The sequence below is a fragment of the Micropterus salmoides genome, unplaced genomic scaffold, assembly GCF_014851395.1.
Source record: "Micropterus salmoides isolate LMB-PRFRI ecotype aquatic unplaced genomic scaffold, ASM1485139v1 Ms_hic_scaffold_23, whole genome shotgun sequence".
Taxonomy (NCBI): Eukaryota; Metazoa; Chordata; class Actinopteri; order Centrarchiformes; family Centrarchidae; genus Micropterus; species Micropterus salmoides.
Window position 1 is genome coordinate 8,517,512 of NW_024041484.1, and position 15,263 is coordinate 8,532,774.

General features: G+C 41.7%; 1 protein-coding gene across 7 annotated transcripts in view; it reads right to left on the minus strand.

The window, feature by feature from the left end:
* LOC119918108 (lymphoid-restricted membrane protein) overlaps nucleotides 1-15,232 on the minus strand; it is a 37,544-nt gene extending 22,312 nt beyond the window's left edge. For 6 of the 7 annotated variants that reach the window (XR_005447392.1, XM_038738645.1, XM_038738650.1 and 3 more), the window contains exons 1-18: nucleotides 13,409-14,099; nucleotides 12,554-12,664; nucleotides 11,669-11,849; nucleotides 10,372-10,430; nucleotides 10,203-10,278; nucleotides 8,484-8,642; nucleotides 7,515-7,632; nucleotides 6,719-6,769; nucleotides 6,463-6,540; nucleotides 6,243-6,299; nucleotides 5,976-6,035; nucleotides 5,341-5,405; nucleotides 4,987-5,080; nucleotides 4,395-4,541; nucleotides 4,065-4,166; nucleotides 3,175-3,326; nucleotides 1,606-1,717; nucleotides 337-616 (exon numbers count right to left, since the gene is read on the minus strand). Coding sequence is in view for 6 of the 7 variants with exons in the window: in XM_038738645.1 (XP_038594573.1) it covers nucleotides 337-616; nucleotides 1,606-1,717; nucleotides 3,175-3,326; nucleotides 4,065-4,166; nucleotides 4,395-4,541; nucleotides 4,987-5,080; nucleotides 5,341-5,405; nucleotides 5,976-6,035; nucleotides 6,243-6,299; nucleotides 6,463-6,540; nucleotides 6,719-6,769; nucleotides 7,515-7,632; nucleotides 8,484-8,642; nucleotides 10,203-10,278; nucleotides 10,372-10,430; nucleotides 11,669-11,849; nucleotides 12,554-12,664; nucleotides 13,409-14,099 (2,593 nt within the window). In the remaining variant the exon portion in view is untranslated. Of the gene's footprint in view, nucleotides 1-336; nucleotides 617-1,605; nucleotides 1,718-3,174; nucleotides 3,327-4,064; nucleotides 4,167-4,394; nucleotides 4,542-4,986; nucleotides 5,081-5,340; nucleotides 5,406-5,975; nucleotides 6,036-6,242; nucleotides 6,300-6,462; nucleotides 6,541-6,718; nucleotides 6,770-7,514; nucleotides 7,633-8,483; nucleotides 8,643-10,202; nucleotides 10,279-10,371; nucleotides 10,431-11,668; nucleotides 11,850-12,553; nucleotides 12,665-13,408; nucleotides 14,155-15,147 lie in introns of those variants that run through there. The other variant, XM_038738644.1, reaches the window with a different exon arrangement.
* Between the last annotated feature and the right edge of the window lie 31 nt (nucleotides 15,233-15,263).

Consider the following 15,263-nt stretch of genomic DNA (forward strand, 5'->3'; position numbering starts at 1 on the left):
ACACACACACACACACACACACTGAGTTTTGAAGATTCAAGGAAGACTCCTCAAAGTCCAGATTTCATCTAATGAAAGCAAATTCAAAATTAATACTTATCTGACAGTATGCCAGCATTATGAAATTAACTGGTTCTCGATGAATACATCAAAATCTTCATTATATAGTCTATTAAGATATAACATTAAATATTAATTAAAACTTAATTTTTTAAATAATGTTTATCATCACTTTCACCAACTATGTAGCAGTGGAGAAAAAAAGTTGCTTAACAGTTGAAATGTGTTGAGATGTTGGCTGGTGATAGTTATGTCCTCCTTGGTGTACCCACTCACCTTCACCCTCTTCTGTTGCACCGTGTCCACGCTGGACCTCCCCAGAGAGGGCAGACAGAGGAGTGGACGTGTCCCTTACTTCTCCCTCTCCTGCTGTGTCAATCACCATCCACTTCTCCTCCCCGTCTTCCTCTTCACCTCTGTCTGTTAATTTATCTGCCGTTTCTTCGGGCTTTCTGTCTGTTTGCCTGCACTGTTCTCTGCAATTCCTCTCCACTAACTCGTTCTTCAGGAAGTCTTGAAGGGCGAACTCCTCATCCCAGTCCAAGTCATCTCCAGGCTACAAAAAAAAAAAATGACGCAGAATCCAAAGGTGAGATGCATAAAAACCTGCCAACGCCTGACTGTAACAAATCCCACTGTGGCAAAATCCAACTGCAGGACTGAAGGTGATGAGGCTGAAGTTGAGCAGTGACAACCGTTATGGATGAAAAGAGCACCACTGCAAAAAAGATACCCCTGAGAAAAAGATGACAGTACTCGAGACACTGATTGAAGTGATGCCTGCTAAATCTGTGCAGAAAAATCACAGCAAAGACCATTTATTTACAAAGCTTTCAGAAAAACAACTAAGCTCATGTATTATCTTTTCAATGGAGTTATTTTTGTTGATTTAAGAATCCAAGGAAAATAAACTTTTAGTGGCTGTTCCCTGATCCAGAGCTATCCTGAATACATGATTTCAAAGTGAGAACTGCATTATTTGTCAAAGCACAACTTGGTTACTGTTTGCAATTCGATCTACCTCAGCAGCAAGTTCATCATGTTTTGCAGTAAAAACAATGGTGCTGTAATGGAAATGTTCAAGCGTGCGTCAGTGTATTTTGTGCGAGGAGCAATGCGTAGGTGTGTGTTCGCAACTGATTCTGTGTGTGTGCACATGTCCACTTCAGCCGCCAACTCACACTCAGCTCTCTTCTACCAGATACTCCATCTGTCTGAATACAGTATGAGCTCTGTCACTGCTCTCCAAGCAAACCCTCCAATATCCTTCTATTTTGGAAACTGAATGTTAATACATACAAAAACACATGCATATAAATGATTAAAGTTGAATGTATTCCAAACCCAATATGACTCATGTAGACCAATATTTAAACAGTGCAGGTTACACATTGTTGAGTTTTCTAAAAATGATGGATTCTGACTATAGATTAAGATTAAAAGATTACTTCTGAGAACCGTGGAAGCAAGTAGCTGTTGCTGTTTTTTTTTGTAATTATAAAAGTTTAGAGATTTCAGCCCCAAGATCCAGGCCGCCTCTCTGACCTCTTCCTCTGGTGCAGGTGTCTGGCATGAGGCCTCTCTGCTGTCCTGAGGTGTCTTTAGCTGCTCCAGCTCCTCACACAGCTGCCGCTTCTGGTTCTCCTGCTCCTGCACCCTGCGTGCAATGGTACAAAATCCTATTATTTAAAAGCAGATGAGGAGTTATTCATTTTTTAAGAGGAATGTGGTAGAAACATGCAAGTTAGCAAAGCACTTTAACTGTCCAGAGAGACAGAAAATATGCACAGAGATCCTAGAAGACAGTACAGTGGACATACTGTACCCAATCCGCAGGCCCATGCAGTGTCCCATTCTGTTGCCCAGGGTGACCAGCGCCAGTTCTCCGACTGGCCTAGTATTGGTTTCTTCACTTCAGGGTTTTGTAGATCCAGTCCCAGCCCAACCCTCTAATCTCAGACTACACACAGAACCTCAAATGTGTTGTACAACACAACCCTGATCCTAACCCTGTCTTATAGTCCAGTCTTACTGTGAATAGTCTGTATTAGCAAACACTACAAGACAGGAGGTAGATCTATACCTACAATGAGCCCTCTTCTGTTTTCTTTTCTTTCAAACAACATTAAAGTCCCTGAGTATACCCTGGCAACTGAGCACAAGTAAAACCCAGCTGGACAGCCTGACCAGTTCTCCCTCTCTGGTCTGATACTGTACCACACTAGCTGTTATATATCTGAAGGGGATGGCCGTCTCCATGCACACACATACACACACACACACTAAAGGCAAACTCATCCGCAAAGAGTCAGAATGAAGTCCAGAATTGGACCAGACCCAGTGAGGAGGACCCTTTGGGGTCACTGTGGTCAGGATGACTGACAGGTCTTTCCCCCACTCACCATAACTGACTGACCAACTGAGACAGAGCGCTGGAGAGCAGCGATACCCACACTGCAGGGGTCTGAAATGAAGTAGTGTGTAGCGATATTTATGTATATTTTTAGAAATAGGGACTTCTGACAGGCGAATCTCCTCTAAAGGCAGAAATAACTAAGCAGGTTGCATAAAATCCTCTTGAGCTCTGGCCAGTAACTTTTTTTTTATTCATGCGAGACCATGTGGCATTTAAGATCCCAGAAGAGAGACAGAGACAGCTTTGTGTGGACTTGGAAGGTCAGCTAAGCTAACCAGCTAACACTGATAGCTCATTATGCCCAGACTGCATTTCTTTTCAGTTATTAATTACACTGCTAGATTTAATCAGCTTCTATCTTCTCTTATTAATGTCTTCTTCAGTGGAGTCAGTATTACCTTACTTAGCCAGAAAATGAATTCCTCAGCTCTGCCCACTAGGGTTTAATTCAACCAATGAGATCACTGCTGCACAACTCCACCTCAAAGAAATGTTTTCCTACTTTACAGTCAAGTTGTCTTTAAATAGCCAGCACAAGATCCATTGCAATCCATTATCTTCCTCTGGTATTTCTCTTTCACCTTCCTCTGCTCTCACACCAAATTCTTAAACAACATCACTCACTTCAGTGCTCAGAAGCTCTTCTGACTGTCCACTGATTTTCACATGCACAGTGCAGACAACAAAGACTTGCTCACCTGACTGAAAGGTGCAGGATTTCAGTGCGGGACCTCCTCATGTTACTGGCCATTTTGATCAGCTCCTTCTCTAGGGAGTCTGTGTACTGGGCCAGATGGTCCAGGCTGATGGCCCAGTCTGCCCTCCTCGCATCCAGCTTGGCCTGCACGGTCTGTGGAAAGACAAGGCTGAGGGGTCAGCCTCTCTCTACGGTAAAAAGCCGCAAGCTGCCACACAGCCTGAATTGCTACGTGTCTTTTATGCCTCCAAAATGTTCTGACACCTAACTGACACAAAATCTCTCCACGTCAGCCAGCATACCGAAGAACCAACCAAAGACAGACTCTGCTCCACTAATGACTTCTGTCTCATTTGGTATGTTTACTGCTGTACGGCAGTACGTGGCTAATGAATGCAGAGTGGCAACAATGCAGGGGGGGGGGGGGGGGGGCAGAGAGACACAGAAAGTTGGAATGAGGGAGGAGGGGAGTGGGTTGTGTTCATGGTACAACACACTGACTAAATAGCACTGCTTGGATGGGGCCTGTTGAAGGGTTATATAAGTGAGAGATCTCTAGTGAGGAGAGATAGTGGGTGGGAAGGAGAGAAAGAGCAGATAGGCAGTGATAGATAGAGAAAGAGAGCAAGAGAGAAAGAGAACAGGTAGAGGGAGAGGAAGATAGAGATCACGTTACATAATTTCATACATTTAAAAAACAAAAAGTACTGGGACGAGCCTTTTCAGCCTGAAATCAACTCGTACGCATTTGCAAACACACAGAAATACACATAGGCATCAACACCATAGTACACTGTGAACCTGCAACTTTTCCAGCTTCCATCAAGTGTAGTAGGTAGTTGACACTGAACACCATTTTCAAATGTGTCTATAAAAGTGAGTGTATCTGACCTGGAGACTGGTGTCTTTGTTGCCCCCTGGCTGCGCGTGGTCGTCCAGCAAGCCTCTAACTATAGATAAGACAGAGTCCATCTCTGCTCTGAAATCCCTTTTCTGAGAGACAGAGGATGCATGTCATGAAAGAGGAATACTCAAGAATTGAAAACAATATGAACAACCTTTAGACATGTCTGAGCTCATAACTTTCCCCTGAAACTCAACAGTTACTCAAACACAAAAGGCTTGTGTTTCTTGTGATTCCAAGCAAATTCTTGAAGTTGAGTCAAGTCTCAAAAGTAACCATGTTACGGTAAAAGCAAACTGTTAATCACACTTGGTTACCAGTTTGTTTAGGAGGCTCTTGAACTCTAGAGCCATGTGATCAGGGCTCGGCCCCTGCAGCATCAGCAACACTTCCCTGTCCAGAGTCTCATCCAGCGGGGATGCAAAGCTCATAGTGGTGGACAAATGGTCAACTCCATGGGGGGCCTGCAGCAGATAGCAATGTATAACAAACAAGAAAGAGACAGAGAGAGACTACAGTTCCCATCAGTCAAATTAATACAGAAGGACTGGACTGTGCAAAGTACCCAGCATGTGAAGCACGGCATGTAATGTTTCAAGTGCAGCTGGGATCAGCTGTGTCTAGCTAGCTGTGTGGTTTGAAATGGTTGGTCGGTGCAAAATTGGTTTTCTGTGTTACAGTTTGGCTGCTACAAGGGGGATGTCCGAGAGATGCAGCAGCCATGAATGAATAAAAAGACCAGAGACTAAAACAGAGTGTACAGTGAAAGGAAAATAAATGTCAGAATGTAAGACAAAATGAGAGGAGGAGGAACAGTTGATTAAGAGATATGAGAACGAGAGCAAGAAGGAGAGCGAAAAAAAGTAGAGAACAAATTGTGAGCAAATGAAAGAGTAAGGGAGCGCTGACCTCCAGTGGTGACTGTGCCAGAGCCAGCTCTGTCTGAAGGGATCCAGAGGTGCTCTGGTTCAACCTGTAGGCCACCGACAGGGACAGACCGGCCCTGTGAGAGACAGCAGGAAGGGGGTGGAGAGGTGGGGCCATAAACAAGTTACAAACAAAAGGCATTAATTAGTAATGTACAAATCCTAAAGTTAAAGACCAGAACATGCAAGGTTTATAAAAAATTATATAAAAAGATACGGTTGTGGCACAGAAGGTTTCTCTTCCATACATCGATAGTGTGAAAACAAAACAGATGGCTAATGTCTACTTTCTTATTAATCTCCAAGCGCTTCACTCACAGGTTATTGGTTCACTTACCCAGCCAGGTCTGGGTGCATCATCTGCATCTGGGTCTCCAGCTTGCTCTTGTCTGCCCTTAGCAGCTGGAATCAACAACAGAAACCAACATGACTCAGTCCACCCCATTAGTTATTTAGAGTGCATTGCCTACCCTTTCTACACTAGAACAAACCTGCGTGGAAGGACAGCAGGTGATTTAATTCCCACAGCCGGTCTCTACAATCAAAATGCCACTGACGCACATGTTGATAATTATACCAACACACTGGATGTAGGAGAATTGTGTGTACACTAAAAGTGTTGACCAAATGGATATTTTGACTGTGTTAAACTATCACTATCACATATAGAATTTGGCTTCAAAAATTAAGTATTTCCCCGAAATACAAGGTTTTTCCAATGCTGTACAAAGGAAATCAAAGACAAGCGCTACTTGATTTTCTGAAAAATCATTTCAGCTAAAAGAAATAGAGGGCCAAATGGTTTACGAGCATATAAGGAGCATATGAAATGGCTGCACTAGCATGAGGCAAAGCAGGCAAAGTGATTAGGAACATGTGAAATCGGCAAAAGAGCATCTATGAGAAACTAGTTGGGGTTGTTGATGCTTAGAAAGTGAAATACAATTATGATGTGAAGTTCAACACACTGACCTCTGTGATGGAGGAGTATTCCTCCACTGCTGACTTAAGCTCATTTATCTGTCTGCTCTTCTGTAAAAGAAGGTAAATGACACGACCAGTTTGAGTTTTATAATTTTTAAGATGGAACAGAAATAGGAAGAAGTTTCCTTCACCTGGAAGTTAGATTTTTATTTTAACTTAAGAGTAAAATTGGTAGCTGAAGAGAATAAGATTTTACAGTTTTTTGTACTGAACCAGAGTTTGCTGAATGAATTCAAGATAAGATAATGCACTGACCTCTAGTATCACAGCTTCTTTTTCACTAACGACGGTGTCAAAAGAGTGAATCTGTACCTGATTAAAGGGAAAGGAAAGGTATATACAGCAAAATAAAGGAAGCACAATATAATGGCAGCACGGTCTGCACAGTATTTCTGATGTGGCTGAGGCAGATTTACTATGCGGCCATTTTGTGGCAAATATAAAAAAATATTTTTTGGACAGACAGTTAAGGTACCTGAAGGTCAGCGTTAATGTCACACAGCTCTGCTATTCTCCTCTGAAGCTCGTCTGTCTCCATAGTGACCTTGAAGTTCTGTGGAGCCATGAGATTGGAGAAAGGGCAGCTGGTGACATCGTTTTATGAACAAACTTGTAACAATATACTTTCTGTAAGCTATCTATGAATGGCTACTACTGATTCCCTGTGAAGAGGGATCATTGATTTTACTGTCAACTCCTCTGACAAAAGTCCTCTGTGGACAGTGAAGTACCTCTTCCTGAAGAGAAGCAATCTTGGCAATAAGACTCTGATTCTCTCTTTCCTGAAAAGAAAGAAAGAAAAAATAAATAAATCAATAGCAAAAATGGAAACACATCCTAGATTTTTTGCACTATTACATTCTGATATCTTGACTTTGACATTAACTACCATTCTACCAAAATTCTTAAAATATTGTAAAATATGTAAGAATTTTGCCGTTTTATATTAAAGTTAAATGTAATCCTGGATGTGGAGTTTTTTGGGGGAGTGCCAACTGCGGCTGAGACAGTAGTAAGTAGTAATAGTAGTAATTTGCTTTAATCATTTTCAAACTGCATGTTGCAAAATTGTATGTGCAAAAATATGTGGATGAAACACATTCAAATCGCAAGTCAGAGCATTTACCTTTCACTAAACTTAACATGATTTTTAAAAAAATTTAGTTTTGGAAGGGGGGTGTGGTTGTCTAATGAAATTCCTGCCAGCCATACAAAAGAAAAACAGAGACAAGACATGGGTCTATTTTCCAGCCACAAGACATAATGCAAGTTAGTGCCCCACACTGAATGCCAAGCATTTCCATTTTAATCTAAATGGGGTCAAAAACAGTTAATGCTTTGACTTTTGGTCTGCAATACTGAACATTCAATTTCAGCTGCAAATGTCTAAACATAGTGGAGCGGAATAAACCCCTGTAAAAAAAACAACAGACATATGCCATCTGTTTGAAGTTCAGGATACAAAAAAAAATGCATTTATATAGATCCTTTATGTGCCGTTTTTCTTTTTGTAATCATTTGACTGACCACATGTTTGCTGTGTGCGGAGGCGCGAGCTCTGCCTTCCTCTGTACAGCTCAGAGTGGCCTTCATCTCCTCCACCTCCTCCTTCAGCATCTTCTCCTTCTGGGCCAGCTGCTGATTACTATGCGAGAGGACAGAGATGGAAGTCAACACACCACTGTGTGCTACAATAAACCTGTGCCGTGTATTTACATGCCAGGGGATCTTAGTCTGCGTCCTGATTCATAGGGGTATAAAAGCTCAGAGATATCTGAAGGTGCTAGCCCATACCTGGCTTTAAAAGTACTTAAAATAATTTTATATTTAATCCTAAAAGAAACAGGCAGCTATTGCAAGGACGTTAAAACTGGATGATATGGTCACATTTTCTGCAGTAAGATAGAAGTCGAATTGATTTCTGACTGAGACAGGTATAAAGGGATTTACAATAATCAAGGTGGGAGGAGATAAAGGCTGCTAAATTGAAAAGTTTGTCCAGATCTGTGGCTGAAATAAAAGACTTAATCTTGACTATATTTCTTCAATGATAAAAACATAACTGAACAAGTTTCTTTACGTCGGGTTCAAAAAAAGTCCTGGTCAAATACTACCACCAGGATTTCTGTCCGAAGGCTTAGCATAAGTTGCTAGGTTCCCCTAGGTTTGACAGGATTTGAGTTCTATGAGCTTTTGGACCGAGTGCAATGACACTATATTTTGTAAGATTTAGTTGTAGGAAGTTGTGTGACATTCAGTAATTTATTTCAGCAAGGCATTTGTGAAGGGTTGAAATGTTAGCTTGGTCACTGGGTCTAATGGAATAGAGTTGTGTGTCATCAGCATAATAGTGTAATTGTACATTGTATTTGCAGACAATATTATTGAGGGGAAGCATATAGATGTAGAATAGAATGGGACCTAGAAATTAACCCTGAGGGACACCATAGAGCATGTTTGTGGGGGATGAAACGGCCATAGTCACGGCCATCTTACGTCCTGGCCTGATTGCGTAGCTCTTCGTTCTCTTCTGCTAGCTTCTGGTTGCTGTCTTCCATGCTCTCTACCACCTGCTTCAGCTTCTTCACCTCCTCCTCAAGCTTTTGGTTGCTCATCTGAAGGTCAGCAACACAATACACCAGCTCTGATGTCTCACTAAGGACAGAAACACACGTAAATAGGCAGGGGTTAAAGCTCCACCTCCTTGCATCAAAAACACACCATCAGAACCTAGATCCATCTTAGGCCCCATCCACACTACTGCGTTTTCGAATTAAAATGGAGACCTTTTGCTACGTTTGCACCTCCCGTCCAGACTACAATGATGAAAACGAAGACCTAACACAGATAAGTTTGGAAACGCTGCCGACCCCGTTTTGCGTTTCCAAACTCTGGAGAGCAAGTAACGTAGCCGCTCACGTTCGGCTCTCTGATTGGGTCTTGCAAAGCAGAAACACAATGCTGCTGACCGGGTTTTTGACATCATATTTTTATTAAAATATTCTGTACCATGCAAATAACACTGATCTGCCTACACTTGTACTGTGCATGTCGCCGTTTACTTTGCAACAACTCCCAGTCTGTTTTCTGACGCCACACTCCAGTGTTACATTCAGTAACAGTTCCAGCTCGTTATTGATCCATGCAACAACAACAACAAAAAAAACCCTGGTCTGATGCTTAGTCTGTATTTATTTATTCTTTCGCCAAATCTTCTGTAACTACGGAATAGACCATCTGCTTCATGTTTACACTTACACGTTTACACTTAATTCTCCGTTTGTAAACTAAAACGGAGTAGTGTGGATGGGGCCTTAATCAGCATCACAGCATTGCCAACTCTCATACCTTTGGCTTGAAACATTTGCTATCAGACACTGTCCAAACAAATGCAGACTGTAGGATCCTTTGCTTTGACTTTATTAAATAGCTGTGGCCATCACAAAGCAGCTGGATTGATGCGTGCAGCTCCAAATTGAGAGGATTGTGCACAGTTTATGCAGTGGTCACTTAATTATTTAAATCTTCAGACATGGCATTATAATATTACCATACAATGTTTGACAATAATGGTGGCCCGATGCCCCGGGGCCAGTAAAAAGTAACGTCGGGACTTTAGAGACTTTATGCCTCCGGTTCCATTAGAAATAATTGTAAAATGATCCTACTTCTCATCTGAATTACTACCTCACTAAACCTCACTAAACTCTTTCCTAATGAGTTTATGGTCTCAGTCACTAGTTTCAAGTCCTCGTCAACACACCATGATGTTCATTTAGTAAATTATGGTCCTATTTAGGAGGGAAATAGACCAGAAAGCAGTGTTTGCTTTAGGGCAGGACTACCTTGTGATTGACATGTCACTACAAATGGCGACCTGTTAATCAGGATAGAGTAGGCTTGTCTCAGCTGCTCTGTGTACATTTGTTTTTATTAAATGGCTGTCAACAGGAGAGAGCTTGTCATGTTAGGATGTTTTGTTTTAAAAGTAAATTGTTTTGTTAACCTTTTTATGTTTTTGTTACGTTGAGCACTGCCATACCTTATTAACCTAAATGCTTTTCTGCACCACAAACAGGTACACTGAAATCATTGGGAACAAAGCAGACATGCTCGGGATGAGTGGAGCACCATCAAAGCCATCAGTGCATTTTTATTCAACACTTATACTGATCTAATCACTAATCTTGTCACCAACTCACACATATCACTTACAATTCTGCTCTGGATGCTTCCCCTCCAAAGGCCTCCAAGCTTCCGGAGGTCATATTGAGCAGCATGGATCTCTTGGCTAAAACACACACATATGTAAAACACACAAAAATTATTAAAGCCTACGTTACGCATGTACAATACAAGGAAACATGCTTATACGCACACTCACCAGCCAGGCTGTCTCTGAGTTTGACTGAGTCCTGAGTGATGTCCTCTGTTGGTTCTTCCCTGAGATACAATAAAGATATCAAACATCAAAATGTGCAAGATAGATTACTTTCATGATCTTCTTCTAGGATTTGACAGTCCTGCACAGTGCTGCTGCCTTTGGACTCCTGAAAACATGTTTGTCAATTGTTTAATTTTTGGTGCCTGGTACGCTGAGCACTAAACAGCTCTGTGCTCAGCCTGAACACATCCTGGATGTCCTGCAAAGAGAGCTCACTGGCTGCAGCACAGTCGTTACGCACTTGACAGTTATACTAGTGTGTGGTAAAACACTTAATATACCGCATATAAGCATGTCTTCACCTACAATTGACTCAGGGACTTGTTAGTCAGTAACAAGATGCATCATCACCACAATTGGGAGCTCTATTGCAGCAGTTACAACCCTTTCAAAGTATGAAGTCTAGCATTATTCACAGCCCACCCAGCAGGCCAAGTTTTAAGCACAGGGACATAATGGTCAGGATGCATCATGTCTTAAAGACTTGTCTAGATGGATGGATAGATACCTGACAGAGTGCAGAGGACACATGATAATGATTCACAAATACCCTCAAGACAAAAGACATGGTTAAATGGAGATGCATACAGCTGAAACTATGGGGGAGTGGGGGGGGTGGGGTGGGTGGGAGGATTCTCACCAGTAATTTCTCATCTGATACATAACCCACCTACACAGTATCTACTTGCATAACTCAAACAGAATATATGAGTGGCTCTTCTCTGAAAAGCTAAAATGAAAGTACAGGACTGGTAAGCAATACTTGGCGTTTCAAGCCACAATACAGAGGTTGGAATCTCTGCAAATATGTAGATGGAAACAAAAACATGTAGTGCAAATTTAGCAAATAATTTAGTCACAGTTCAGATATTCATTAGAAAATTTGCCAACACAAAAAAGGTAGACATTTGACAAAAGCCAAATTATAAAAGTGATATCTGGTCATACTTGCATTTTACGGTTCAAGAAAACAAGCACACCTTTGGCCCCCCACTCACCTTAATACTTAATGAATGTTAATCTATTACTGGTTTATGGCATGGTAATTTTCTCTTCCTTCCACACACAGGAAGCTCACATCTTATACTGTAGTTACAAATCACTCCTGCTGGACCTGGATTCAAAACCATTTCAAAAACTGACCCGACATTTCTCATTTCTAAATAAAGGATCATGTACTTAAGGTATCAACATCTTGGAATAAAACCCTTAATTCATAATGTCTGCTTTTCAGTACCCATTGTTGCGGCAGTCATCAATCCACTCCCTCATGACGGCATGATACGTGTCCAGGTCAATGGAGACGTCTTTGTGTTCTGGATCGAGCATGTTGCAAAGTTCCTCCAGACCACTGTCCTCTGAGCTGCGACTGGTGGTGTGTCGCAGGTAGTCCACAATGTGAGACACATATACTTTACCTGGAAGATGACATTAACACAGACAAAAATATTCTCTCATATTTTGGATAATTAGACCATGTTAGAACCGTCATATGTTTGTTTTACTTTACTTTTATAGCCTAAGCACTTCCTCTATACCTTTTTGTCTTTCTTGGGGTATAGATGTAGACAGCAAAATCAGTAATCATAGTGTCAGTAAAGATCACGGTTGAAATTATTTTACATAACAAAAAACTATTTTCTTCAAAAAAATGTATATCTAAAAAGAAAAAAGGGGTAAGTAAAGTAGGCTTAACAAATATCCAGATAATCAGCCAATAACAATTACAAAAAATAAAAAGATTACCACCTCCTCCACACTTTAAAGACTCCACATCCAATACCTCTGATGCGCAAGATAGTTCCCTCACAGAAAAGCATTTAAAATGTTGAGACAACACAGGCGCCTCTGAACAGACGAGAAAACTTAAAGGATACTGAGATAAATGGATAAGATTTGTGTTGTTAATGCTAGAGGGCACAAGAGGAAGACACAGACAATACAGATACTGTGTGACTGTTGCAAACTAAGGGAATTACCTCAACACAGAAAAAAAACACACTGTCATACAATGCTCAATAAGAAGTTATAATTCATCATGTGGCTGCCGTATTCAACTTAGTGGAAGCCTAAGCAACCGTTAATGACACACGTGTAACTCTGTGTGTTTGTGTGGGCGTACCTCGGCGCTGGGTGTCACAGGCATGGAAGATGGTATCAAGCAGATTCTCCTCACAAATGAGACTGATTTCTGCCATATTCTCCTTCCTGTTTTCAGAGGTCTCTGAGGATCCTGAACAATACAATGCAACACACAGACACACCAAACACAGAGTGTATTGAGTTGCATAGCAAAGCAAGCACATGATACATTTTTCTTCAGGCACAGCAACAAATGTAATGGTTATGATGGCCAGACACACTATTCATTACAAAAGGCAAGTTAGTTTGGGGCTACAAAGTAACTAGCAGCTGTGACCCCATTAACCTTTGTTCTCCTCACTCTCTGTGTCATAACTTTTTGTTTTTTAAATTTAGTAATTGGAACACATAAGCACAAATTCAAATAATACAGGTTTTGAACTACATTTGGACACAAACAGACTTCAAGACAGGACAGAACCCACTCTAAGACCCTTATCAATTCTGCCTCAAAAAAAGAAAAAACATGATGGCCGGAGTTTTCATGGACCATGAAGTTCTGCAGCCATTGGGAAATTGTTTTCCAATAACCTTTTCAGCAGCAATTTTGTTCCTCTGGAGGTAAACTTAAATTTGGGATTTTCATGGTTTTTAAACCTTTGCCCTAATTGTTAGTTTGCAGTCAAGACTATTTATTCGTCCATCTTATAAAGTAGCAGCATTCTCCCTCTCCTTGTTCAGATTCCCTGTTTAGAGTGGAAAAGATTTTTTTTGTCAAACTACTGTTTCTAAGGTCAAGAATGAACTTTCACACTCAATGCATGTTGCGTTCATGGCAAGTATGCTGCTACAACCACCTGTACATCTCAGCTGGCCAGCAGCCACTCCTCCCTACCTCCATCTCCCATGGACAGTCTTTTCACCACCAGAGCTGGGTAGGGAAGCTCATACTCTGTTGGGTTCCCTGTGCCCGCGGAGCAGAAGTTGAGGTTGTAGGAGAGGGTGCTGTGGTTTGGGGTGAACGTACGAGACAGAGGCGGGCTCCTACTCGACCTCTCGCTCTCGGGCTGCACTGACTGGGGTCCTCGTGTGAATGTAAAGTAAGGGGAGTCTTTGGACTGGCCTGTGGGCGTCGAACAATACGTCTGCCATTTCTTAACTTGTCTTAAATCACTCCCATCTGCACCTCTCCTCTCTCCCAGAGTGCTAGTGATAGTGTATGTAACGTTAGTTGGCGTGGCGGGATTGCATGCTGGAGTGGAAGGGGTGGACAGAAGGACAGAAGGACCCAAGCTGCTCCTCCGGGAAGCTGCAGAGCTCGGCATACCCATCCCTTTCACCTTCTCCTTCACTCTCTCCTTCCCCCTCTCCCCCTCATCTCTGTGGAGGGCCCCTTTCTTCAGGATGGCTTCCAGGTTGTGCCTGAGGCCACACTGTGGGCTGTCGTAATTGCTGGAGGAGAGTTTGGGAATCTGGAAAGGTGAATTGGGCTCTCGATCACCACGCCACTGAATGGTCTGCAGTTTGCGGCAAATGCTGTCCACGGGGTTGTGGCGACGATTTGGCTGAGGCGTGAAGTAGTCCATGCTGCTGATCGCAGGGCTGCAGTGCTGGCTTCCTGGCTCGAGGAGCGGCTGAAGTCTGAGGAGAGAGAAGCAGACAATATTTAGTTTATTTGCGAAAGTCCTGGTTGTCTCCGGTACACTGCATAGCATAACACCATGATGTACTGGATAACTGCCACATTCACTCTGTATAGGACTGTTTTCCCTGGTTGGACTAACTCAGAGGCAGGAAATGAGCAGGTTGAGCTGCAGTGTGGAAATACAATAAATGTCAAGCATACATAGAATAATTAAGGGTATTTCAAATAAATATGGAGAAGCCAAATATGAACAAAACGACAGCTATGGGATGATACAAATCACCTAATGCCAAATAGTTATAAGGTCCTATCACAAGATGTATTGTGTTGAGAACTGTTAAACAAACAGGAGTCAAGGAAAAACTGAAGAAAAGAAGATGGAGAGGAAAGAAAAAAGGGTTAGATGGGTTATTAAATCATAACCTATCTAACCAAACAAACAGCATAATAAGCGACCAAACACCACATTATAAAAAGAGAGTCCATAGAAGATACTGTACTTCCAAGCAAGTCCACAAGGTTTCAGATTTTAAATCATCGCTTCTGTGTGGAAACATTAAAGGAAATGTGTTCAAATTCAAAGCATCGCCTACTTTGGCTCCAGGTGTGCAAACGAGCTAATTAAGTCAAAGAGTTTGTTTACGCAATTATGTCTGTAAATATAAAAATTTCTCTGATACAACTCCCTGCAGTTGAAATTTGAAAAAGTAAACTGTATTTTACAATTAACTGTATCACTCTAAATTTGCAGAACAAGCTACTCTGTATCCCCCCAAAGCTAAAACAGCTTTCGAGTGTCCAGCTAGGACAGTCACACTACACGAACATTTAAAACATTTTTCGCCAGCGACTCGACGGCAAATTTATGCCTAATACAAACATATGCACCTGACCACCAAGTCTAAAAAGACCCTACCTTCTGCGTTACTCTATTAAAAAAGCTTTTGTTTGCTAGTAGGATATATTTATATGTATATATTTTTTGTTACCTTGTAAAGCGTGTATGAGCAAATATCCACGACGAAATGTTTGGCCAACTGTGCAGACGCACACAGAGCACGCGCACAGGTAGTTTGAAGCTCAGCTCTCAACACAGAAAGAGTTA